Raw genomic sequence first — 25,113 nt, 5'->3', positions numbered from 1 at the left:
ATCAATTTTTGTAAAGTCGCTAGTCTATCCGAATACAACATTAAGAAATAGGGAAAAATTGCTTAATCCTGTACAGACAGACACTGGGCTCAAGGTCATGATCCAAAGTATACAAAGTCAACAAGTCTCTTCACAGACCTTACAAATTGTGATTCAGAACCTTAGAACAAGCAGAGACAAGCTGCTTTCAACGATACGGTATAGGGTTATGTTTCAATTCAGGTTAGAGTCAAATAAAACCACATTCCAAATATATATTAAGTATAAGATGATCAGAACAAATGATATTTGGCCCTCAGCATGTTACAGAGTTCAGAACAATATTATCATCCATGAAATCACTCATTATCTGCATACCTCTTTTCTATTCTTTTATTTCCCTTGTGTGTGAACTACAATCTAATTTTCCTCTTAAAAGTCTCTGATTCACCATTTAGAGATTCTACCAAGTCCAGACAACCACTAAGCAAATATTTATCTCTCAAACTTCTCCACGAAGTTTCTGCGCATACAGTATCTTTAGTTCTAACACAAACAAAAAACCACATCTTTTTACAATGTTAAAAATACAGTCTTCAAGTTGTCCATTTATATTGAACATGGTGAATTGCAAGTATGCAAAAGTCATAGGGGAATTTAAAAAAAAACCAGCTTACCAATATAAGAAGCAAAAAATCTATCATGTACAAAACAAACAAGTATTGCATATACTCTAATGACAATAATTATCCTGATTTTTTTTTTAGTTTGGCTATATAAAAATACTCATGTCCCTTAGTGCACCTTTTCTTTATTAGAAAGGCAAGCTTAGAGGTTTTTTTTTTACCTTCCTCAAATTATTCCAAGGTGCAGTGTTAAAGATCAAATAATGCAATGTAATGTGTGGTAAGAACACTTACTGTTCAAATCTCCTGTTCCGCAGGTCTCCATCATTAATCCTGACAATACAATCATTCTCACGGAAAAGGTTTTCTTGTTCAGCTTTTCCACCCTTCTCCAATCGCTTCACCAGCAGCCCCAGGGTTCTGGAACATTAAGATTACAAATTATTACAATCTGACTAATTTGCAACATAGAAAATCTTATTGATTTAATATTTTATCATAATCACTACAGAAACTGTATTTTAAACCATCTTTACCTTGAAGTAGGATACCACCATTTCAAATAGCCTCAAGAATTACCTGATTTATTATCCCTTTTCCATAAAACAGAAAGCCTAGGTGAGTCAAACAAGTCAAAATAAGAATGAACAGGCTTGTGTGTGTAATGATAGCACATCCATTCTTGCAAAAGGCCAAGATTTCTAAGCAGCAAAGTCTCCAAGAACCACCACACATCAGAGAAAAGACATCTTTTCTGTTAGTTAACTGAAGCTGAATAGGTTCAACTTAAAACTCGAATTCCTGAATTAGCAGAGAATGCCACAGCCTTCACTACTCCTTCTGTACAAGTGAAACAAGATGGGGTCATCTCATGTAATAAGCAGCCTGTAATGAGGGGATGGATAGAGAATTCAAGAATTGCATGCAAACCAAATGCTTTTGGTTTTAAATCTTCACATTTCTTATTAAAAGAGAAAAGAGGAAATAAAAAATTTAAATGCTATTTTTTAATTCAGAATCTTAAATTAATTAGCTGAAGACAATTTCCATTTGATAGCCTCTGTGCAATGAACTAGTCCCCTCTGCCTCGTGCTTACTCACAGTGTCATCTTAAGGACATTTTTAGATAGAAAAGGTGAACAAATATTCAATCTGAAATTATGAAAAGGATCCTGAAGAATGGACTTCTGAGGTACTGGCAGGATGGTATGCAAAGTCAGTGATGTTTCTATACCTGAACTCTATACCCGAAGGAGGACTCAATCTTCAGGATTAATCTTGCATTGACACTGCACTTGATTTTTTTTTTTTTAAAAAAGATGAGCTTTACACTGAAATCCCTCAGAATGTATCAGTGGGTCAAATTCACATCATCCAAGCCAACAGCATTACTTATTTCAGAATTCATTTCAAGGCATGGCATGGAAAATACTTGGTCATGTAGCAGGAATTGCAAGACCACACGTGTCTTTTAAGCAAAAAACTCTCAGTGATCACAGCACTTCCATTCACACATAATACCTCAAAGTAAATGAGCAGTCAGTGGTGCTTAAGAGGACTCCCCATGTGCTCAAAAGTTATATACGCACTTGAGCACTTCATCAAAGGGGTCAGAAAAGCAAAATTAACTTATTTCTTCCACTTTAAATTCTTCATTTACCAATTTATTGCCAGCATATGAAAAGAATACATTTTTTTTTTACAGAACAGTCATACATTTTCTCCTACAAGGCAGGTGAAGGAGTAGGAGAAACGATCCTTGTGGTATTTCCATTTTGGAACCACCTAGAGATATTAAGATATGATGTTGAAAGGAGCTAAACATGTAAGCAAACTGTGAGGAGAAAAACAACATCAAGCATTCTGACAACACAAATCACCAACTGAAGCTTGAGTCAGACATTTGCATGACAAAAACTCTACAAGTCCACAACAGCGGCACACTAACCTAATGACCATGTTGTGCTCCATTTAGTGTTCTACAATTTTCTGATCATTATTAGGGTATGTAGTCACAGGAAGTAAAACAAAACAAACTTTAAAATATTGATTGAGTCCCTTTTTTCCTTCTGTTCACTAAAAAAGTTTTGAAGGCAATCTCAGATTTTTAAAACCGATAAATAAAGAAATTATAGAGGGTTTGATAGTTGCAACAAATAACCAAACTAACAGTTATATTATTAGTAAAAAGGAAAAATACTTGTATGCCTTCACTACATTATTTTTATCAGAATTATGGTTTTGAGACAGAAAACTGATGTGTTAGGAAACAAGTCTGTGATTTTTTCACTTGTGAGTTGATGAATTTCTTTTGGGGAGACTGTCTTTGAGCCACAAAGTGAAGCTACTGAAGAGGACAACTCCAAATGGGGAAGAGATAGGCAAAGCAAATTTAAATAGGGAATGCTACATTTAAGAGAAAACCAACAAAATATTTGAGGGGGAGAGGAAGGAATTTTATCTACTCTTCCTTGTCTTTCACTTGATGCCCAACAGCTCCTTGATGCAGGTGTACTCCTCTGCAATGTCCAAAGACAATTCAGAATTTGGATATGCATGCAATGCTTGCACAAGGGCATACACAGTCACAACAACAGGTGTTTGGTTTATATGGTTAAATATCAAAAATATCGAAATATCAAAACAGTATCTACACAAAGTACAACAATCTAAGTTAATACAATGACAATGCCTACACAAAATAATGTGGTTATTTCATCCCAATGTCTCCATGTACTTATGATAACAAAGTAATTGGTCTATCAATAGTTTCGACATTTTTCTTGAAATGTTGCTTTCTACTGCCTCACATTCTGAATTTATATTAAATTATTAATGTAAGATGCACCTTTATGCATGATTTGACATTTCTTAAATTTATTCCGCTTAGGCTCTCAAATCTAGTAAAAATATTACTAATCCTAACCAATAAGAAAATAATGTAACAGATAAACAAACTACCAGTCAAAATTGTAAATAATCTCATTAAACAAAGGCTACAAGTTCTGCTAATGCAAGACTGCTCATCTCTAACACAGCATATGGCGCTCGTGAGGATTTTGCTTTTTAACAAATGTTAGAGCTAGGTTAACCAAGCCATATAAAGCTAAAGTCACTGAGAGCAAATTCCAGGCTGGATGAACAGACTGAGTCAAACCTGAAACCAGGATCCTCACAGTGCCTTTTAATTAATTTAATTTTTTGTATAAACACATGGCACAAAAGATCCCTTTAGACACAATTCCAGAAACAACTTCCAGAATGGGGGTTTGCATAGCAGAGAAAACTAGAATTCCAGAAAATGTATGTTCTTCAAAAATTAACAAAAGCCTACCAATTTCCTACAGCATTTCTTCAGCGTATTATGGTTAGATGTAAGAATGTGACTCTGAAAAAGACTTTATGTGAATTCATGTTTGTTGTTGCATCAGCTGGAGATAAACAGTAGACCTGATATTGCAAATACGCAGTAACCTAAAAACAAATTGGATTTTTTTTCCCTGCCATATGCCACCATCATTAATCATGCTAAGTAGAACTCTACTACAGCTTCAATATTATGCTTCCTACATTAGGAAGACATAAATTTTGAAAGCATCTAAACTCATCTAGTATAAAGTACTAAAGTTAGTATATACCTTTTTTTTGAGCACAACCATGTAGCAAACAAATGTATGGGTGCATTTGAATTTGCTTAATTTTGTCCAGTTAAAGTAAGTCAACACAGTTTCTAACATAAATTTTTCCATTATAAATCTTTTAAACTCTTTTTCAAAAATGTGATTAAATACCATGTGAACTTTTGCAAAACACACTGCAAGTCTACAATCCTGTTGAAACAATAATTAGAACTAGAAATTTGGTACCTGTGCTGTTTTAGACTAACATTAGCTGACACGGGAACAGAACGGAAACTGCCAAAGCACAGAGCTCAATCTTTGTATTTGTTTTAAATACCTAATTGAGAATGTAAGCAGCTGAGATTATATTAGCATTTGCACCACTGTATTTCCACAAGGTTCATTACTCTAATTATACTATTAAAATAAACTCAGCTACATGTGTTAACATTTCAGTTCTCAGTATAAATTACAACCAATGATAAAACTGGAAATAAGCAGTGAATTTTTTATTGACATCTAAATCACCTGACTTAGTTGGGGTAGTTCGTGAAATGTGAACTCTCCACGTGCCATCCAGATGTATGGAAATGATGATAACTTGTCTTAATAAAAACTGACAGTGTAAGTAAAAATAAAAACTGACATTGAGCATCTAGAATATGATTCGGCCATCATGGCCCATTGTACGTACACATTGAAGTTATTTATCTATTTACCTACAAGCTAACTGTAATGTAATCAAATCAGACAGAACAGAAAATATTCAATTTAGATGTTTACGTAAAGTCACTAACATGAAAAGGCAAAAACTAGATTAAGGTACAAAAATAAGGATTGATTGAAAAGCTGATGTGCAGCAGTTTCATGCAATGAAAGATCTCTGAGAAGTTCTGCAAGAACATAAACACAGTATAAAATTCTTAGATTCAGAGGTCAGAGTAGGCAAGTCAGCTTGTTTGTTCAAGTTAAATTATTGTGGCTACTCAATACTAAATTGCACATAAACTTCTTTACCCAATATTGATATCACAGCACTGCTGTGGAGGCATTTAAATTTCATGCACGAAGCCCAGACCAGTTCCCAATCTTTGGTAACCACTCCTCAGCTTTTCAGCTTGAGTAATACTTCAAATCATGCTTATAAAACTTTTTAAAGGCTGCGATCAGACAGTTTGAGTTCAGATACAAGAGTGAGTGAATGGTACATTCACTCCACAGAGAATTTTTTCCCCATACATATGTTTTTGAAAGCCACGGCTACCTTTGAGACTTAAAAGGCTGGAAATGCAGGAGCAGAATAAATGCAGAGGCAGACAGCACATACCTCCTACCTGATCAAACAGAGTATGATCTGAGAGGCACCTTGAAGGCAATATTATGGACTCTCAGTATAGACAATGGCCATTAGATATTACTTAAGTTTTCTTTGTACCTTGAGTAAAAGAGTAAAATTTTTACAGTGACACGAGATGATTTATAAACTCTAAAAAATGAAGGATATTTCCAATAAAAGGGAAAAAAAAAAAAGAATAGAAAGAGTATAAAAAAATTTCAAACTTCTAGATGTCTAGTAAGGGTAATTAGGGTCTGTGTATGTTTTAATGCCCACCTTCATTTGAGGTTTTTCTTTCTTTTTAACAAAATCTGTTAGATTTGTCATTTAAACTGACAAAAATTCAGTCTCTTTTTTTCTTCCATTCTTCTGAGACTTCCTAATATTTTATGACATTTAGGATATATAACAAAAAACACAGATTAAATATTTTTAGCTGCAGGTTTTAGATGTACAGTTAATCATGGATTTTGTGGCATACTTCAATAGGAAGAAAAGCTGGCAGAGCTGTGCATACCTGTTTGTATCAAAGTAACATGTCTGATACTTATTAGTGGATGTTAATTGCGGTGTTTTCAGATGAATATCCAAATCCTTTTCGGTTCTGCTTTACTAAGTAGACCTCAGAGTAGTCTTGGGACTATGGGACTCTAACTTCCATATCATTATTCACAGAGATTTCTGATGTTCTCTCATATATTCCTTGTGTCAATTGAATCTCTTTCCAAAGACAGACATGGCAGGATTTTAGAAGAGCAGCTGGGGTATAGAGCTTGAGAAGATTTCAAAGGCTCTTAAAAGTAGAAGAGGCAATATAATGGTAAATTATGCTATAATTACTGTTGAGCTTGCAGAGAACTCAGTGCATCCCCAGTTAAACATCAATATAACATCCTGCATCAGCCAGGCTGCTCAAATCCAGTTCTTAAGGGACTGTTTGCTCCTGTCTCTGAGCACCTAATAAGAAGGAAGGATTGCTGCTAAGGCAATTTTGCACAGATTTAGAATTTTCTTTCCTTTCACATTTTCCCCTCATTCATTTCCTCTTTGTTCTACTCTTACTTAAACACTTTGCTACTCGCATTCTCTTCTGTCCTTCATTCTACTTTCATTTTCATGCCTCCTATTCTGCTCAGTACTGCATCTACGCCATTTCAAAAATGTGCCAGCAGGTTTGCAAACAAAACTTTTATCCTTAAAAATGCAAAACCATAAGGTGATGAATATGTATACCCTCCTCTCTTTTGACAAGGTGAACAATGTCTGTTAACAAAAGCATAGGATCAAATAGGCCAATAAAGGAATGATAACATTTCTAGAGGCAAAACCAGAAGGATGATAAGGAAACATATACATAGAATAAAGTTTCACCATGTCTTTACAAATCAATAGTACTTTTCCCAGAGAAATACAGATTTATGTTTTTTTCTTCATTAAAAAAAATAGTCTCAGTTTTACTGGGAACAGAAATAATTGGTAGCATCTATACAGATATGCCAGAGACCTTTACAGATTTTGTTCCAGATCAAAAGCCAGTACTCAAGAGACACTTATTCCAAACCCTCAAAACACCATGAAAAAGTCAAGTATTTTCTCAATAGAAATAAAGAACATAGTTATGGCTCATAATTTTTAGAGGTTTGAAATGTTTCCTTGGGGAGGGATTTTTTGGTTTAGATTTCTTGGTGGGAGAATACTCCTGCTTATTGCATAGGGGAAAAAAGGTAAATTGCATAATGAGCTTTTACATTCTTTCAAGTATTGATTTAATAACCATTGCCTATTGAGTAACATTTTCAAAAGCAAAAGAAAGGAACTTACAAAAAAAGCGTAACTGGAACTGAACAGCAAGCAAATATAAAACAACTATGGGACAACGGACTAATCTACATGACACAGTAGATCTTTTCTTTTTGGACATCCCTCAAAGTCTTTACTCAGTCCTATGTTTGGTTTCGTATACTTAGGTTCCTACTGAGCAGATTCCCTGCTCAGGTAAGTTAGTTGATTGTAGCAGGGGGAATTATTTTTTGCAGCCAGAGGAGGAACAAAGAGCAGCCCTGAGCTACAGTGAGAAATAAGTAAGAAGCAGAAGATCCCTGCCATGCATCTGCTCTCCCTCTCAATCTAGCAAAAGGAGAAACAAGCGTGTCTTATCTGCTCAAAAGTAGTGGGAAACCAGGAGGGGGAAAAAAAACTAACCAAACCCCCACCAACTGCTTCCAACCTGAAGCTGGGTGTGTTCCTTTCTTTGCCCACACTGGAGGCAGCTGGAGATAATGTGCTTGTCCTCACTGAAAGCATGCAGAGGTGGGCATACAGACAGGAAAGCAGCAGCACAAGTGCTTAGAATCCATCCCAACCAATGAACTCTGCTTTTCTTTCACACCATGGGAGAAATGTTTTGGAAATATTCTAGATCCTCCCCAACTCTGCTCCTCTGCACCTTCAAAACATGGAACCAAGTGTCTCCCCTCTTCAGCAGATTATTTTGTGGATGGTCAAAAAAACTCAGCAATTACACATATCCTCCATTCTTCAATGAAGTGAGTTGAGTATTATGAAGAAAAAGATGATACATTTTAATATAAAAATTATTTCCCTTTTAAAAGAATTTGCTTTTCTGGTATGTCCTGATTTGAAACATCTATATTTAAAACTGGCTTTCCTATAGTAAAACTTTATCATATAATTCTTCACGACAGTTAGAATTCTTTTTTAAAAAATTATGTATTTTATTCCTGTGTTTATGGCTTTTTCATTGAAAATGGTCTCATTGTGTATAAACAGTTTAAGCTTTGCCTCAGACTTGACAACCACAATAACAGTTTGGAAGCAAATTTTACTTGAGTTAAAATTCTTATTCAAAATGTCAAAATATATATTTTAACATCAGTTTTATTAAACAAGTACTTAGTAGGCAGCCAACATTCTTAAACTGATCTTTTCCTTGGCCTTCACACTGTCTAAATCCCAGATAACAGTGTGAACATTTCAACCATTTCTAACTCTATGGGATTTACTTCTGTTTGAAGTACTGTTCACTCATGCTCACACTGAATTTACTGAATTTCAGATTATGAAGAGAAGAATTCATCACTTAACAGAAGCTTGCTCTTAATACTTGTAGTCTCCAGAAAAAGTAGCCTTAAAGTAAAAAAATAATTACATTTTCTCATAATACTTGTCAATATGACCTTGAAAGAACTGGGTTTTAAGTAACAACTGCAAATAAAGCTCTTATACTGTGTTTAAAATCCCATTAAGATATTAGGTATAGAAGGAAAAATACCTAAAATACTCCTGTATTTCTGAAAATATCATAGTAATATTTGAGAGATACACTTGTATAGCAAGTTAGTTTTGTTATTTTGTCAGTTTTTAATTACAAAAATGAATTTGATACTGGGACAACAGACATGAGAACATAACACCCCTTTCCATGTGCAAAACTACTTTTAAGATATATATTTGTTCCCCTTTTCCTTAAAGAGAAAAAATACAGTGTATACTTAGAATATGCAACACCAAAATGAAATCTGCATATATTGCCGAAGAATTATCATTTTTCAAGGTACTCAAAACTTTCAAATCCACCAGTAATTAATACAAAAGTTTAGCTTTTTTTTCTGAGATTATCTTAATGACCCAAAACACTAAAAGTCTACATTAGCAAAGGAAGCATTAGAGATCATGTATTCTGTTTATTAATAACATCCCCCACATTGTATTTTCTAATGTAAACTACGTTCTCTACGCATTTGGGGTTTTTTTTCCTGTACAATCAAACTTCAGGAGTTTCATCCTGTAAAATAGGTTCATTTTCCCCCAAACCAGAATCTTTCAACTGGTTTTGCTACTTCATTTTAACCCCAACAGATGGGACAACATGAAATTTTGAATGTGTGGTGATTGTTTTCCCCCCCTCTCTAAACAAGCACAAGCGTAGGATGCCTCTGGTTTAGACCTCCCTGTTATTTGGAAACTTGTGGCTTTAAAAAGTCAGCAAGGAAATGTTGCACAAATATGCACCTGAACTAAGGCAGAAGTTTATAAATTTCAGGAGTCCAAAAGGAAATATCTTTATCCTTCGATTTCCCCTGCGATTACAACACACATTTCTAACTTCTTTTTAGCAGAGCCTTTGAACTATAGAGTCCATTCCAAGCACAGAGTCAGTAAACTTGCATTTCTTCCTTTCTTAATTAGTGAGACTGCCTCTTGAAAAATAGACAATATTCTACAGAGGGCAAAGGCACACAATACAAAAATTAACACAACCAAGTTAAAGCACAGCAAATTACAATGCTAATAAAATCCTACACAATACGTTACCTTCCGCCTCGGGCACTGAAAGGCACTACATGGATTCCCAAAGGCCCGCCGTCATTGGAGACTTCGACGAGCTTTACCATATCACTGTGAGACAATGACGAATGAGGGAATATGAACATGTACCGTGAAGGAACCAAAAAACCCCACACAAACATACACAGAAAAACAAAACCATTCCAGAAACCAAGCCATGGTGATGAAAGCATTGTTGAATACTACGTACCTGAAGATTAATCTGATGGCATGAAAGGAGATCAATCATCAAATATAGTTCAATTAATAGAACCAACAGAAATCAAAGAATTTTTTTTAAAACTTAGCTGGATACATAAAAATAGGTCTCACCATCATCACTGTATGCATACTGCTTTATTTCTTTCTTATTCTAAAGTTAAACTGACCATTGAGCAGAAATACCTTAAATGCCACACACAGTTTTTTCTCAGAAGCCTAAAAGCTCGTCATAGCACTAGCATGCTTTACTTTTTTATCTTAGAGCCAATGCTAAATTTTAACATTAGCTTTCTCATAATCAAATGAGAATTATTAAATTTTTAATTGGCTGAATCCTTCTAGGTTTAAAACACATTAATCTGTTTTATTGTAATTCCATTTCTTTTACTGGAAGATTCCTGCTTCTCGTTACTAAGCAAAGTTTCCAAAGTAAGATTTAACTGTAACATTCAAAACCAACCAGACGTCCCCTGAAGCAACCATGCATCTAGTTTTCAATTATAATTTTTGCTGTAGTGAGGAAAAAAGCAGAAGAAGAAAATACAGGTTCAGAAAGAGACATGCAAAAATTGTAGAAATAGATTTAGACCAAATCTATTAATGCATTTGAAACATGCCCATATCTGGAAAGGTGGAATACAGCCCATGAACCATAAAGAGCTATAAATACACAAATGAGAAAATAATATATGAAGGCCGAACTTCTCAGTAAAACTGGAAGTGAGAAATCTGAACAGAAGCCACAATCTAAATTTGTGGCTTATGCCTCTCTCTAGTATTACATACTTTTTCCATATTTCCTGGCACTATATATATACACACACAGACCTTTGAAAAGCTTATTCCTCACAAGCGTACAAATAAAATTTAATCTCGAAATGGAGCAAAGAGCAAGACAAATGCCCTGTGATAGCAGTAAAAGATTTTCTACTTCCTTCAATAAGCTCTTGATCATATGGTGGCCCATCATGAAAGCTTGCAGCTCTTTATCTGGAGTTTGAGAATACCCAGACCACATATGGCTGGGAAGTCAACACAAATTCTGCGTTACACTTTGTTTTACATTTCTCCTACATTAAAGTTTTTTAATATATTTTTAAGGTAGCCTTTACATTCGCTGTAATCGGTGCCTGGATTTTTACCTTGATTTTTAAACAACACAAAACACCAAAAATATGTTATTCTTCAGACCTGGACCAATGTTTAAAGACTGAGATCAGTACCGCATTTCATACTGTTCCCTGTGCAGTTTCTGTATAGGCTGACTTCATTTCCTTCTCACTGTATGTTAAGGCTAAGTTTCCATTAACTAGTGTGAAAGCAGCTCACAGGATTTGAGGTGATCAAATGATCCTCTGATCTCCAAAGGGAACTCTAAAAGACATTGTTTGCTATTGGTAGGCCTGTGATTCTCTATGATTAACTTTTTTCTGACTCTGCTATTAGCTTAGAAGAAAATTAAGGGCTAAGAAAGAGAACAAATGAAAATCTTTGTGATTCACCTGGAACTGCGTAAGTGGAAACACAGCTTAAATTTTAAAAAAACCCAACCACTCAGTTTTCATATCCAGTGTACACCATTTAGCTTGTTCCAGTGCTTGAGTCGGTCATTTTTCATTTGTTCAAAATGCACATTTAACATCTTTGCACTCATTTTTCTTATACTTTTTCTTTAAAAAAAAAAAAGTCATCTCTTCCAAATTCAAATGTTAAATTCTGTAAAACAGTAAACAAGAGGAAATGATTGCTTCCTAAGAGAGATTCTTTCAATCTGGCTTCCTGATTTTCTCAGAAGTTTGGGCCAACTGCTTGAAACAAACATGCAAAGAAGTATGAGATCAAAACAAAACATAAATGAAGTAGCATATGATGAGAAGTCAATAAGTTACTTTAAAGCAACACCAGGAAGCATTAAATTTGACAGAAGTTCTGCAAATTCTATTTAGGAAACAGCATTTGGAATTTACGATGTAACAGATTTGTAAATGGAACCAAGTAAAATGCACGTTCTATTGCCTAATAGATGTCACCATGATCTTTAGCTAACATTTAAACCCTCTGTACCTAATGCATAATTTAATTCAAAAATAACAGGAGCAGAAGATTTAACTTTATTTAAAATTTACGTTCAGCAATTTAAAAGATTTAATTTAAGGCTAGAAGGAATATTTTCTCATTAATTCCATAGCAAGGTATGGATCAGTTCTTTTCAATGAAATGCAAAAGGTCAAGTTTGCTGTATCTTTTGATGACATAAAATATCATTTAGTGATTGTCTTTTTAAATTAGGTGGAGCTAACAAAACACCAGTTTTGATCCATTCACAAAGTATGAGGCTTTTGACCACACAACTTGTGACCCCCACACATCTTCCAAGAGACTGTGAACCAGTGATTGGAATTAAGATTTTCCCCTTTGAAATTCCTGCCTGTTGATCTATTTGTACTAGCACTGGCCCTATTCCTTCTGTCAAGTTTTCAAAGTTCCATCAAATAAGCATCTTCCTTGAGGCAGAAAATCTACTGTAGCATCAGCACTTATAAATGTCAAGTTTTCAATGTTCATCTTTAACACAGGCATTTTAAACTGTTTAAAATCTATTTTTAAAAGGTCCATTGTTTAAAACCAAAATGATATGACCTAAAAAAGATTACCCCACTTTCTTAAGAGCAGAATCACTCATATTGCTCTGAGTACTGTGCCAGTCTGTGTTCAATCTTAAGACTTGTTAAAACAATATATTCTGCTAGTAACTTACTCCAGGGAAAAATTGGTAGCGTTTTCCAAACCAGTGTCCGCATGTCCAACAGGCTCAACTCTGCTGTTGTCCTCCTCTGTTTGATCTTCATCCTAGATATTAAAAGAAAAGAAATTATTTAAACCTGCATTTAATTTTATTAACTCATTTTAGTAACGAGATTTTACCACCCTCAGATTATTGGGGTTACCACATATGCAGTGAAAATGTTATGCTTCCACAAGTACAAAAATCTTTCCTCTTCTGTCTGAAACTGTTCTAAATTGGTTTTCGTCACTTTATGCATTTTTGCAATGGTATTTATAGTTTCACCAGTGTTATATCATAATTTTACTACAGTTATAAAAGCAATGCTACAGAAACTATCACAGTCAGCATTTTTTTTAAAAGGTTGACAAGCAAAAGCACAAAATCAGCTGATGGTCAGCAGTGTTTGGGGAAACTCCTCCCATGTTCTCCCTGGGCAGGTTACTGAGGGCTTGACTGAACACACAAGGCTGATCGCTGAGGCTCATCTGCAAAGACTTAAAAACAGTAAAAGAAAATGCAGCTTCTGTAATTCCATAAAGTACCAAGAGCTCTTTAAATATTTTATCGAAACCTTTATTAATAGTGTGCCAGAAAAGGCTGACATCAAAGAGTTACGCAAGGCTCTAATGCTAACCAATTGATTTTATTTTTAATTTCACTTTCCAAAAAGTACATACATTATTCACCAAACGTATAACTTCAATGTCAAAGTTGTGAATGCAGTATTTTCAAATTTAGATCAGGGACTTCCAGTAAGAAGATTTAAACCCATTCTTATATGTATGTTAATTATTAGAAGCTTATACTTTTAAATACCCATGTAATCAAACAGAAAATATTACAAAGTGTGAGCAGTAGGTTTCAAACACAGACAGACTCTAGAGTCAGAGCCATCAGGTCAGCAAAATAATACGTGATAGCTTATGAGTTTAGCACACAGAGTCAGACAACTTATTAAAGTATTGAAGAGATGTTAAAGGCAGGCAGAGACAGCTGGTAATGTCCAACTGACATTTCCACAGGGAAACTGCAAAAGCAGGAGGCTGGATGCATCAGGCTTCCATGGGCTGTGGATATGCCTTGTGCGCCCAGGAAAGCAGCACACTGTGTGAGGCCAAGCTACTGGGAAGATTGATGATCCTGTGTCTTGAGAGGTGTTAATATGCACTTCCTCGTCATTTTCCCTGTTAAGCACAAGGTAAGTAATAACCAGCATCTTGAACCTGCCTAGAACTGGGTATTTACTGATTTCAGTTGAAGTTCTATATGTACCACTACAACAAATTTTAAAATTAAATAAATACTCAAATCTCCATGACTCCATGAATTCAAAAGTCACATGCAAAAAGGTTTATAAAGGAAAATCAGAACATTTGGAGTTGTTTCATACTGGAAAGAGGCATTCCACCTTGTTTCATACAGCAGCTTGCAAATCACTGTTGCCATGGGTTTCCTGTTTGAAGTTAGGGACACTGGTGGTTGTAGAAACTTTGTATTTTTATCGCACTGAAGCTATTACTAGTCTAAACAGAACTCTTCATCAGAGTTGCTGATGAAATCTAATTTTGAATCTCACTTATGGCAAAAGGTCATCACAGATGAACATGACTTTGTTAATACAATGTTTTTTTGGAAATTTTTCATGTGTGGTTTTTCCAAGCAAACATACAAGAAGTATATATACATGGAAGAAGAGACTGAAATAACATCCTATCTATTTGTAGATATGCCTCTGCTAAAAAATAAATGTCTGGCTTTATGCTGTGTCATTTTAGCAGACATCTATGTATGTGCAACGTAAGCATCATTCATTTAGTAACACTTGGGTCCTACACTTCACCAATTTTTAGCCCCACAAGCTTTTCTCTTCACAGACTACTTTAAGTCTGTAAACAAAACTCCCCTTGCCCCAGTCAGTGTTTGCAGCAGTCCTTTGGGCTTGCTCTTGATAGAACTGCCTTCAGTGCCCTCCTGGGACACAGCCCCCTGTGCAATACTTGAGCTAAATCCTTGTACAAAACCTTCTTTCCACCCTTCCCAGCCCTGAGGGTATCTTTGATCTTGTTCCCACCACCTCCTGTCTGGTCAGACTTAGGCCTCTCAACTTATTGGACATTCTGTTTCCTTTCTGTCATGGGTTAGCAAGCATAGTCCCGGAAGGGATGTTCTTGCAAAGGGGTGCTCACAGCTTCCTCTGTGACCTGACAGAACCTATCAGCTGGCCAGTTTGAATAGGGACAATTCTTTAAGCCACTTAAAGTTGTGACCGCCTCTGTGATGCACACTTAAGAATAGGAAACTCAGAGGCAGATTCTCTCTGTCTCATTTCCGCTGCTGGGACAGGTGGCTGCGGGTCCCATGCAGGGGCCAGCGGGCCCAGCCCAGGCCCCGCTCGGGCCAGGCTGGGCCAGGCCACGGCCATCCTGGAGCCCTGTTCCACCTGCGGAATCCCCCCCCCAGCAGGGCTGTGGGCAGCCGGAGCGGCTCGGCTCCCCCTCTCCAGAGCTGCCAAGATTCAGCTGAAACTGCACCAGTGTCCGGCAGAGATCATGTGACCAACAGCGATAAGCAAAATTCCAGCTGCAAGGCCTAGGTGAGATTAACCCTTTTAGTGCTGTGAAGAGCTGAAAACCTGAGGGAAGAGAAAGAGGAGATGCTTAAAGCTGAAATTCTGTTGTAAAGCTATGATATATCAGAGTACCCATTGTAATTTCATGAAGGCGGGGGGGTGGAGCGTTCAACTTGTACTTGTGAGCAAAAGCACCTGCGCTGAGATAGGCAGATGCTGACACAGCTGTAATTTCATGAGAGGTTTCAACAGGGAGAGATGGAAGCGATGAGGACTTTTGCTCCAAATGGAAAAGGAGAAAACCTCAGTTCCTAGAGATGCTCCCAGAGATAGTCCTAGAGATGAAGATGAGGAGGACCCTTTGCTCCCAGAGAAGGAGGAGGGCCTCTGTTCTTAGAGATGAAATGCTCTCAGAGATGGGTGAAGAGAACTTTTGTTTCTGAATGGCTCAACCTTAAAATTTTACCTCAGTAATTTCAAGAGTGGACCCTCGAAAGCAGTTGTGGGAAAAGCTGCAAGTCGGGGGAAGGGACTCACATGTGAGCAGAGAACCAACCCGGGTGGCTGTCTCGTTGTGATAATGTTTTCATAGCATGGGCAAGAGAGACTCCTCTTCCTAAATGGACTGAACAAGGTTATTATGTAAGTGGTAAACAGACTGAACATCTGAAGGGCTGTCTTTTTACATTGTCAGTGGGAGAAGGGAGAAAGGTGAGGGGAGGAGAAGAGTTCTGAAGGTGTGGTATGATTTCTTTTTTCCTCTTTTAGGTCTGTTAATAAACTTCTTTATATTCTTTCAAGTTTGGTGCCTGCTGTGCGTTTCTCCTAATTCTTATCTCACAGAAGGTAAACAGTAATGAGTATTTTGGACCAAACCACTACACTTTCTTTCTGTCCCACCTGGTGGTCCAGAGGTTTTTTCTGCCAAGGAGAGGAGCATCCCTATGCCTGACCTCAAGTGCAGCCAGGTCAAAGCAAACAGCCAACTTAGCTGCCTCCTGCCTATATGCACCTTTCAATATTGGGGTATAACAAATCAGAAACTGCAAATCAAAAGCTATGTAAAACAGATGCTCTCTGGCACCATCACATCTACATTTTGTGGCTTTTGTATCGAGAATCATAAACACAGCAAGTTTTGGAACCACACTGACTGTCAGTTATCCAAGCAATTAATAACCAGCAGCTCCTACACGCCTCTGTCTGGCTTTTCCTGGACAGCAGACAGATCTATATCAGAAACATGCATGTGCCCATAAATAGGTGCTTAGAGGAGGAATCATAATCCCAGTGAAAGGGCTACTGCCATAATCAACAGATGTATGATGTTCCATTTTAAAAAACTTTAATATTACAGTAATCAGACTCTCTTTTCTTCTCAAAATAACACAGATTTTGATTTACACTGAAGTGAACGGAGAGAAAAATTGGACACCTGCAGAGGGATTTGACTTAAAATTCTGATTTACTATGAAAAGTAACTAACTAGCTGTGCAAATCTTTGCATCAAGCAATTATTTCTTTATTTGGAAAGCAGTTTTCTTCTGAAAGGCAAATTTGACCTGGATGAGGTAAACAAGGAAAAGGACATTTAACAGAACAAGCAAGAAAGTTTCTGTAAACCCACATGGATATTACTGCAGATATTTCTCAGAAATAACTGATTTGAGCAAGCTCCCAAAATTGTAAGGTTTCTTTTCTCTATATAAAAGCACTGATATCTGCTATATCAAAAGATACAGTTTTTAATGTACAGCTACTAAAGACACAGTATGGTTTTTTCCAAAATTGAAAAAAGAATAATTTAAAAATAATTTCCTCTTTACAGCACTAAGGAAAATTTAAAGCACCTCTTCCAATGTACTTCTCTATATCTTGATGTGCTCGGTGTAAAATTTCCCACTGTTCTAAAAATAATTAAAAAAAATTTCTAAGTTCTGTAATAAAATTAATGACTCAAAACCTGAAAAATTATTTTAACTGCTCAAAATGGACTATTTGTGCTAACAGTTCTACATATAAAGGTCCATTTCACAGCTCACCTGCACAGTGTTAATGAAATACATATGAAAAGTTGCCAATTGGGTTTTTATTTTTGAAGACAATCTCTCTATCACCACCTAGGATTACAAAATCTGCAGAGTTAAGAAATGTCAGCAGTACTCTTGCCAACTGAACCTTATCCAATATATATGAACTCAAACAGATCTTTTAATTACATTTTCTCAGAAAATTCCAGAGTGAAATATGCCTAGTGTTATTTCCAAAGCTCAAAACCAGCCACACTTTCCCTGTCTTACTGGAAATTTTAACTTCCATTACCAAAATATTAGCTCCTGCCTCTGATTAATCCACAGCGTCATCTTCAAAGAAGCTCTCTGCCACTCATCACTGCTGTTCAATAAACTTTTCATGAAACAAAACAGAAATAGAAATTCACATTCCCTTGTATTTTGACAATTTTCTACTGAAAACTCAGTTGCAGCCAGGGAGTCTGAGTATGAAATTCCTACATCTTTCATTTGTGCAGCCTTTGTTTCTAGGTGCCTGATCTGAGAGAGTGAGGATCATGGTCTGCTTCAGGCAGACACAATGGGAAGTGGGCTCTGAAGGCCTGTAAGGGTTATGTATAAATCTATCTTCTCTGAACGCTTAATCCCATTTCTTAATTCAACAGCAATATCTCCATTCTACCAATAACTGGGAAAATAAAAACGGAAGTAAAGATGTTTGCTTTGGGTGGTTTGGTTGGTTTTTTTCAGTTCAGGGAGGCATAATAATTGTTTCATTATTGTTCAGAAAGTGATATTTTAGTGATAATGACTGTAAAAAGACAGTAAACTCTGCTTTCAAATCACTTGAGAACTCTTTGGCAAGGTGTGCTCCACTGACCACCAGTACACCTATAATGTAAACAGCAACTCTCTTGTGCATTGAACTTCAGCTGGAAGAGTCCTCTAAGATCATGTCTAACCATTAACCCAGAACTGCCAGTCTGCAGTATATGTGCTCCAAGATGAAAGAACTGATTGTGGAAACAGATTTAGATACACTGAAATGTACCTGCACAAGGGCAGGATAGGCCCTGTCTGTCTGGGCCTCCTTTACAGTTTTTGTGCATTTTCCCAACTCCTAAAGAAACTGGCAAGATGAGCCATAATGATTAGGAAAGCGTTGATATGTCACTATTGCTGTAGTAATCATCTTTACAAAGTAACTTTTTAAAGTAATTTTTCCTAGGAATTATTGCTTTTATCACACTCATCCGAAGGAAATAAGAGGTCAATACTGTTTGCATATTTTAATATGATGAAAGGACTACTTGCATGGACATAAAGCTGTTTACCTGCTGAGCTGGCAGTTTGCAAGAAGCCAAACTTTTCTGGAAGTCTTGCAGTGCCCAGACTTCAATGAAATGAAAAGCAAAGAGAGAAGTTTATTTCTTGGCATTTTGCAATTTCTCCTAGTTCCTCCTTCAAGAATGTGACTAATTTAAATTTTAGATATTATTGAGCTGATATAACACTGATGCAATGTGATAACATTATTTCTGTATCTTTTATTAATACCATACATGAGTATGGTATTCAGTCAGCTCAGTCCCTCAGTAACGGCTGTGTGGCCTGAGACCCAGCTGGAGACAGCACTGCCTCAGTGAGCATCACAAGTGAGAGTCACTTTCCCATGGAGCATCACACACCAGGCTGTTTGCTTTCTAGCATTTAATTTTTTTAAATTTTAGCACAGTGAGTGTAAATAAGTCCTGTAAATAGCAAACTGAAAGGCTCAGTATCTAACACCCAACAGGTGCTTTAGCGTTTACTGTAGAAAAGGACAGATTATCAATAATGACAAGCTCCAGAAAATATTTTTTTCCTCAGCCAAGACACAAATAAAATAAAGCTTACGCTATTAAAATATGCCCCTCCCTTCACGCTTCCCCCTTTAGTCTCTTGTACTTCTCTGTAATGATTACGGAAGGACAGACATATTCACTATTAGTCTCCTGGCAGCTGTGCTTCATAAATGTTTGTTTGGTCTTGCAACATAAAGTAGGTTCTCTCTCTCTCTGTATGATCAGACTTGATAGGAAACAGCTCCTAAGAGACCTATTTTCTTGTGTCTTAACTAGCACAAATACACCAGCATCAGGCTTTTGTGCTAATGTTCTCACTTTGTGATTAACCGGCCAAATCTCCAGAGAATGGCAATTTTCAATCAAATCTGAAGAGCAGTTACAAAGACAACATGGGGAAAACCCAAAAAATAGTGAATACAAAAAATAAGCTATGTTCCCTCTTGAACATACATATATATGCACAAATAATTAGGTGAGAGCTTTGTGTAATTCACAATAGCCCTATACTTGGTGCACTGCCATTATCAGTAATCCAATGAGAGAGAAAATGTTCATGAAGTCATCATCCACTTAAAAAAAAGAGCAAAACAATTATTTAATCTTATATATATATATATATATATACACACATATACAAGTTAACATTCTCTTTACATTTCAATAATCTCTATGTTATTCACATCCTTCTGCAGGATGGTCACCCTGCAATTGGAAATAACAATATTCACATAATTTTTATATGCCTCACTACTCTAAAATGAAATTTGCCTTGCTCAGTCAAATCAGTGAATAGATATCATATAGGCACAGAGAAGTACAGAATGGAAGGGATTTCTCAGGTCTCTGATGAATATCAAATTCATTCTCTGCTATCACAGGCAATCATCTCTTATTTTCCATTTATTAAACTGATCAAGCTGAGCCTTAAACCTGGTTGGCTTCATGATGGCACTATTTCTGTTGTGAAGTGCCTTAAAAGGAAATGTTTTAACAGATTTAAAGAGAGATTAATTTTATTTTCCCATAGTCCAAAAGGCAGAACACCAGAGAGCCAATGAATATCATTTGATACAACCTTCCTTTGGCAAACCCATATGACAATTCATTCAATTTTTAATAACTAGCATTTTTTCCTTCATAATGACTCTTCTTAAAACATGCGTTAAAAACTTCGCAAAACTAATAACAGCTAAACAAGTCCTATGGTATCCCAGTTATTTTGTAGTGTGTATCAGTTTAGAGCTTCACTGAAGTCAGTGGTCTTTAGGGGCTCAACAGCTTGTGATGTATCACTGAAATGACACACATGTTCTGTAATGATTTGGTGGCACACACCTCTACCACACAGCAAGCCAGGCTGGTGGCAGGAGCACAACAAAAATACTGCTTGGCCATGTAGCAGAGCTTCCCCTAAAAAGATTTTTACTAGATTATGCTGCAATTAATTGTTTTTACAGTAGGCACTGCAGACTGCACCGAAAAGCCTTTTAAGAGCTTTAGTAGGTTAGGCAAAAGGTTTTCTTGCTAGTGAATTTAACTTGAGACATTTTGCTGCTTCTGCTTCTTCACAGTAAAGAAAATCTTGTGCATGTCCTTACAGTAGTAGCTTATCAACGAACAGCAAGAAATTCATTAAATTCAAGGGGGTTTTTTGTTGTTGATAGAACGTGCTTCCTAATTATGCATCTGAATACTCTATGCCTACCAGCAGAGAAAAGAATATTGAGGAAAAGGGAAAAAAATTATTAGCCAAAAATTGCAAACACTCATGCAACTTGGCAACCCCATACAAGGAAAACAGCACAAAATGGGATCTGACAGAGAAAAAGCCCACAGTAACGTCTAAAGCACCACTGATTCTCAAGCATTTCACAGTGTGTATCGTAATTGTATTTCACAGATTGTATTTGCTGTTTGATTGAAAACTACAGCATTTGTTTTCCTCAGACTAAGGTGATGCCACTCTGGATTGTTTCCATGACTTCTCCAGGACCACTGACAGTCCAGGGTGGGAGGCAGAGGGAGATGTGCTGCAAAGCAATAGCTACCAGAACAAATCCATCTAGGTTCCTATACAGATGGCAAGTATCAAATGAATAACAAAAATATGTAGCTGTTCCCACCAGATCATATTTAAGAGACATTTCAAAGAAGACTCAAGTATTACTGGAGCAAAAAACTATTTTTGCGGTCATTTTGCAACAGGTCTAAGTCCACATATAATATGCACCACTGTAACACTCATAGCACACTACAAAATAATATAAAGGTGACAGAAGAGTGCCCTAAGTTTCTGTTCACTGACAAATGGGTAAAGTGCTGCCAAATTGAACCTTAAAAAATACCTTGATGATATATTTATTATGTTAGAGACTTAAGATGAAGACAATATTGGGTCCTTTCTAATTTCCTACACTGACATGTTATATGATAGTGGCAAAAATCACTCAAAAGTGCATTTCCCTATGAACATGTTGGGGACAATACTACATGTTTGCAAAGGCAAATGTAAGACTCTTGGATCTGACACTTTGAAAAGCAGAAATATTAAAATGGATCTGAAATGTCTCAGCAGTGGCTTAGGATGCTAAGCCACAAAATGCTTCTTGCTCAAAGATACCAGATGAGCTTCATCTCTTCCTTTTCTTAGCACCTAGTAACACCTGCAGTGCATAACCTGATTTTTAAACATTTTATGAGATGCTGAGTATATGAAGAACTACAAAACTCAAGGCATTTCATCACATAATGAATTTGTCAGACAGTTCATTTACAGAGCAACCGATAAGTAAAACCAACCACAGCTAACAGGAATAGCCGGAAAAGATTTGGCAGGACCAGACAAGGCTTCCTAGCATTTATAGTGCTGCCTGTTGGGGAGCCCAATAAAATTAATCCTTAAAACCAAATGTAATGATAAAATCAACCAAAAGATTAGATGCAACAATAAAGCACTAACCTCTCACGTGCTACATATTTGAAATATATAAAGCATGGATGTCACGCTTTTAGTATTAAGTGAAGCATCTAAAGAGCTTTCTGAAGATCTGATCAATAACAAATTATAGATGTGTCCATCGTATTACAAAAAGAAGTAACTCTCTCATAGACCCATGTACAACTACACCAAATTATCTCAAATTGATTCTTGCCTTAAAAATGGGTTTATTTTGTGTAACTGCCTAGTTACAGTCTTTATCCTGCTTTCTGTTTTTCCTCAGGATTCAAAACATATCTGTCTCACAGGTGTAAGTCTGCTCTTTGTTTGTTTTACGTAAGGCTTATCTACAGAATATTTTCATGTTCAAATCTCTGAAATTTTATACTCTTCTCATATGATTCACAGACTGACTTACAGACCACCAAGATCTGCCAGTGTAAAACAAATATTAGGGTTCATATTAAATACAGATTCAAAGTCTTACTTTGATGTCAGAATCATGGAAAGTATCTTTAAAGGAAATAGTTATCAGCTTTACTTGAAACAAGGCTACAATTATAGGTCAATGTATAATCAAATTCCCCTGCAAAGTTTAGCCCAAAGGCCAGGCCTGGTTATCATCTACCTTGCATAACGCAGGGATTGCCTCAATTACAGAGACATCCCCACATGGTGAACCAATATAAGTGTAGCACTTATATTGGAACAAACACACTCTGGTTGATATCTTCGTATACTGTTTATTTTCCCTTTCATTGTGGTAACTGATACATACACTGCTCCTATACACCACCCCTTGCTAACTCATGTAATACCTGCACACAGAAAGAAAACTGCCCCTGCTTTGGTAAGAGGTGCTTCACTTGAATTTTTTCACAACAGGAGTGATTTTTACAAAATGAAGTCTAATTTTCTTTTAGCATTTGAGTTCTTCCTACTCCACAATGCTAGGGAATACAGTTCTGGGATTTCAGGACCAGCAGCATTCACTTGATATGAAGTTGATGTTTATGGAACTAAAAAAACCCCACAATATACTCCTAACTTGGATTCTTACTATGGCATCCAGGAAATAAATACATACACAGATAGAGAGAGAGAGAGAGAGAGAGAAAGAGAGAGAGATGATATAGATAGATATAGATATGCTTCTAAATAGACATATGTATTTAGAAGGCCACAACAACAAATACATTATTTTTTTCTTAAAGTAGGAAAAAAACAGATTACATGGCAGTGGTACAACTACATTGTGTTTGTTCTCCGTTGAGTAGTCTAAAGTAGGTCAAGTTAGGCACATCCATTAGTTCTCCTATAAATAGATCCACACTGAATTCACCTGCTTGTAACGAATGTATAGCAACAGAATTTCAAATACTTTTCCCTTTAATCTGACAAGTTAGTTTATTCTGTATACCGACACCAGGAAAAAAAAAAGTCATTAAGTCCTGAATGATTTTTAAAAGCCAAAAAAACCCCGGAAAACTATGGAAACATGAAATTGGGACACACTTTCCCTGCAGAAAACCAAGTGTACATGCCTCCACCTCTAAGTTTAGGGATCTGAAAGACTTCTGCAGAGATGTATTATAGATAAGTCACATACTTTCCCCTTGATATAAAGACAAAGGAAGGAGACAATTCTGTATTAATCACTTCATATTTTCCCTGTAACATTCCTGAATATATTATTATTCACCTCGCCTTTTCAAAGACCATGATTTTCATCCTTCTGAGGATTTTTTTTTTTAAGATACAAAAAGCATTTCTTATTTAGCAACTTGAATTTGTCATTAGGCAATTTTCAAACAGGTCTCATAGCTCTTTTATCCTTATTCATTTCTTTTTTTTCTTTTTTAATCTGAAATTGTCCCTTGTTGCTTGATATGCAGATCTGTATCAGCATGCAAGGATTTCACTAGCTTCAGCCAAGTACAGAACAGTTCAATCCCCTGGAGGACTGAACGTAAGAGTCAATTTAGAAGCAAGGTAAAAGTATAGCACTCTGCTCCCCGCCACACAAAACATCATTTTACTCACACAGGCATCTTAATAACAAAATTCAGTTCTGGATATTTTTCTCAGCATGGCTCAGGAGTGTTCAGAAATTACATCAGAAAGATCACTGAAGACTTAGCTTTTTAAAAATTTGATTAAAATACCTGTTTTCCAATAGGGTAAAGTCTGTACAATGGTGGGAGTTTAAACTTAGGACATATTTTTGAGTTCTGTCTCATTTAGAAAATGTAACTTTTGTTTTCATATTACTGACAATCCCCCTGTTAATTTCACCCAAAGAACCATAAAAATCATGGAATGGTTCTGTTTGAAATGGTCCTTAAAGTTCATCTAATTAAAATCTCCTGTCATGGGCAGGAACACCTTCCACTAGATCAGGCTGCTCAGAATCTACTGTCCCCTGAAGACTTGCCCTGACTTTGAGGTGACATGCCTTGAGCTCTTCCAGGGATGGGGCATCCACAGCTTCTCTGGGCAAACTGTTCCAGTGCCTCACCACTCTGACAAAAAAGAATTTCTTCCTAACATGTAATCTAACTTCTTTCAGGTTAAAGCCATTTATAGGCCTTGTCCTACCACTAAAAACCCTTGTAAAAAGTTTCTCTCCAGCTTTCCTGTAAGCCTCCTTTAAGTACTGGAAGGTGCTGTAAAGTTTCACCAGAGCCTTCTCTTCTCCAGGCTCAATACCCCCAACTCTCTCGGCCTGTTGTCACAGCAGAGGTGCTTCAGCTCTCTGGTCATCTTCATGGTGTCCTCTGGACTCACTCCATCAGGTCTGTATCTTTCTTATGATGGGGGGCCCCAGAG

At 36.5% G+C, this 25,113-nt stretch overlaps 1 protein-coding gene across 23 annotated transcripts in view; it reads right to left on the bottom strand.

The window, feature by feature from the left end:
- Positions 1-25,113, bottom strand: part of PARD3 (par-3 family cell polarity regulator) — a 450,644-nt gene that overhangs the window by 207,631 nt on the left and 217,900 nt on the right. For 12 of the 23 annotated variants that reach the window (XM_048292146.1, XM_048292221.1, XM_048292304.1 and 9 more), the window contains 4 exons: positions 12,889-12,980; positions 10,120-10,131; positions 9,897-9,980; positions 900-1,025 (listed from right to left, as the gene is read on the bottom strand). In XM_048292146.1, the coding sequence (XP_048148103.1) occupies positions 900-1,025; positions 9,897-9,980; positions 10,120-10,131; positions 12,889-12,980 (314 nt within the window). The remainder of the gene's footprint in view (positions 1-899; positions 1,026-9,896; positions 9,981-10,119; positions 10,132-12,888; positions 12,981-25,113) is intronic. The other 11 variants (XM_048290818.1, XM_048292391.1, XM_048290885.1 and 8 more) reach the window with 3 other exon arrangements.

The sequence above is a fragment of the Corvus hawaiiensis genome, chromosome 1, assembly GCF_020740725.1.
Source record: "Corvus hawaiiensis isolate bCorHaw1 chromosome 1, bCorHaw1.pri.cur, whole genome shotgun sequence".
In the NCBI taxonomy this organism is placed as follows: Eukaryota; Metazoa; Chordata; class Aves; order Passeriformes; family Corvidae; genus Corvus; species Corvus hawaiiensis.
Note: the sequence above shows the minus strand (reverse complement) of the source record. Positions and strands in the feature narration are given on the sequence as shown.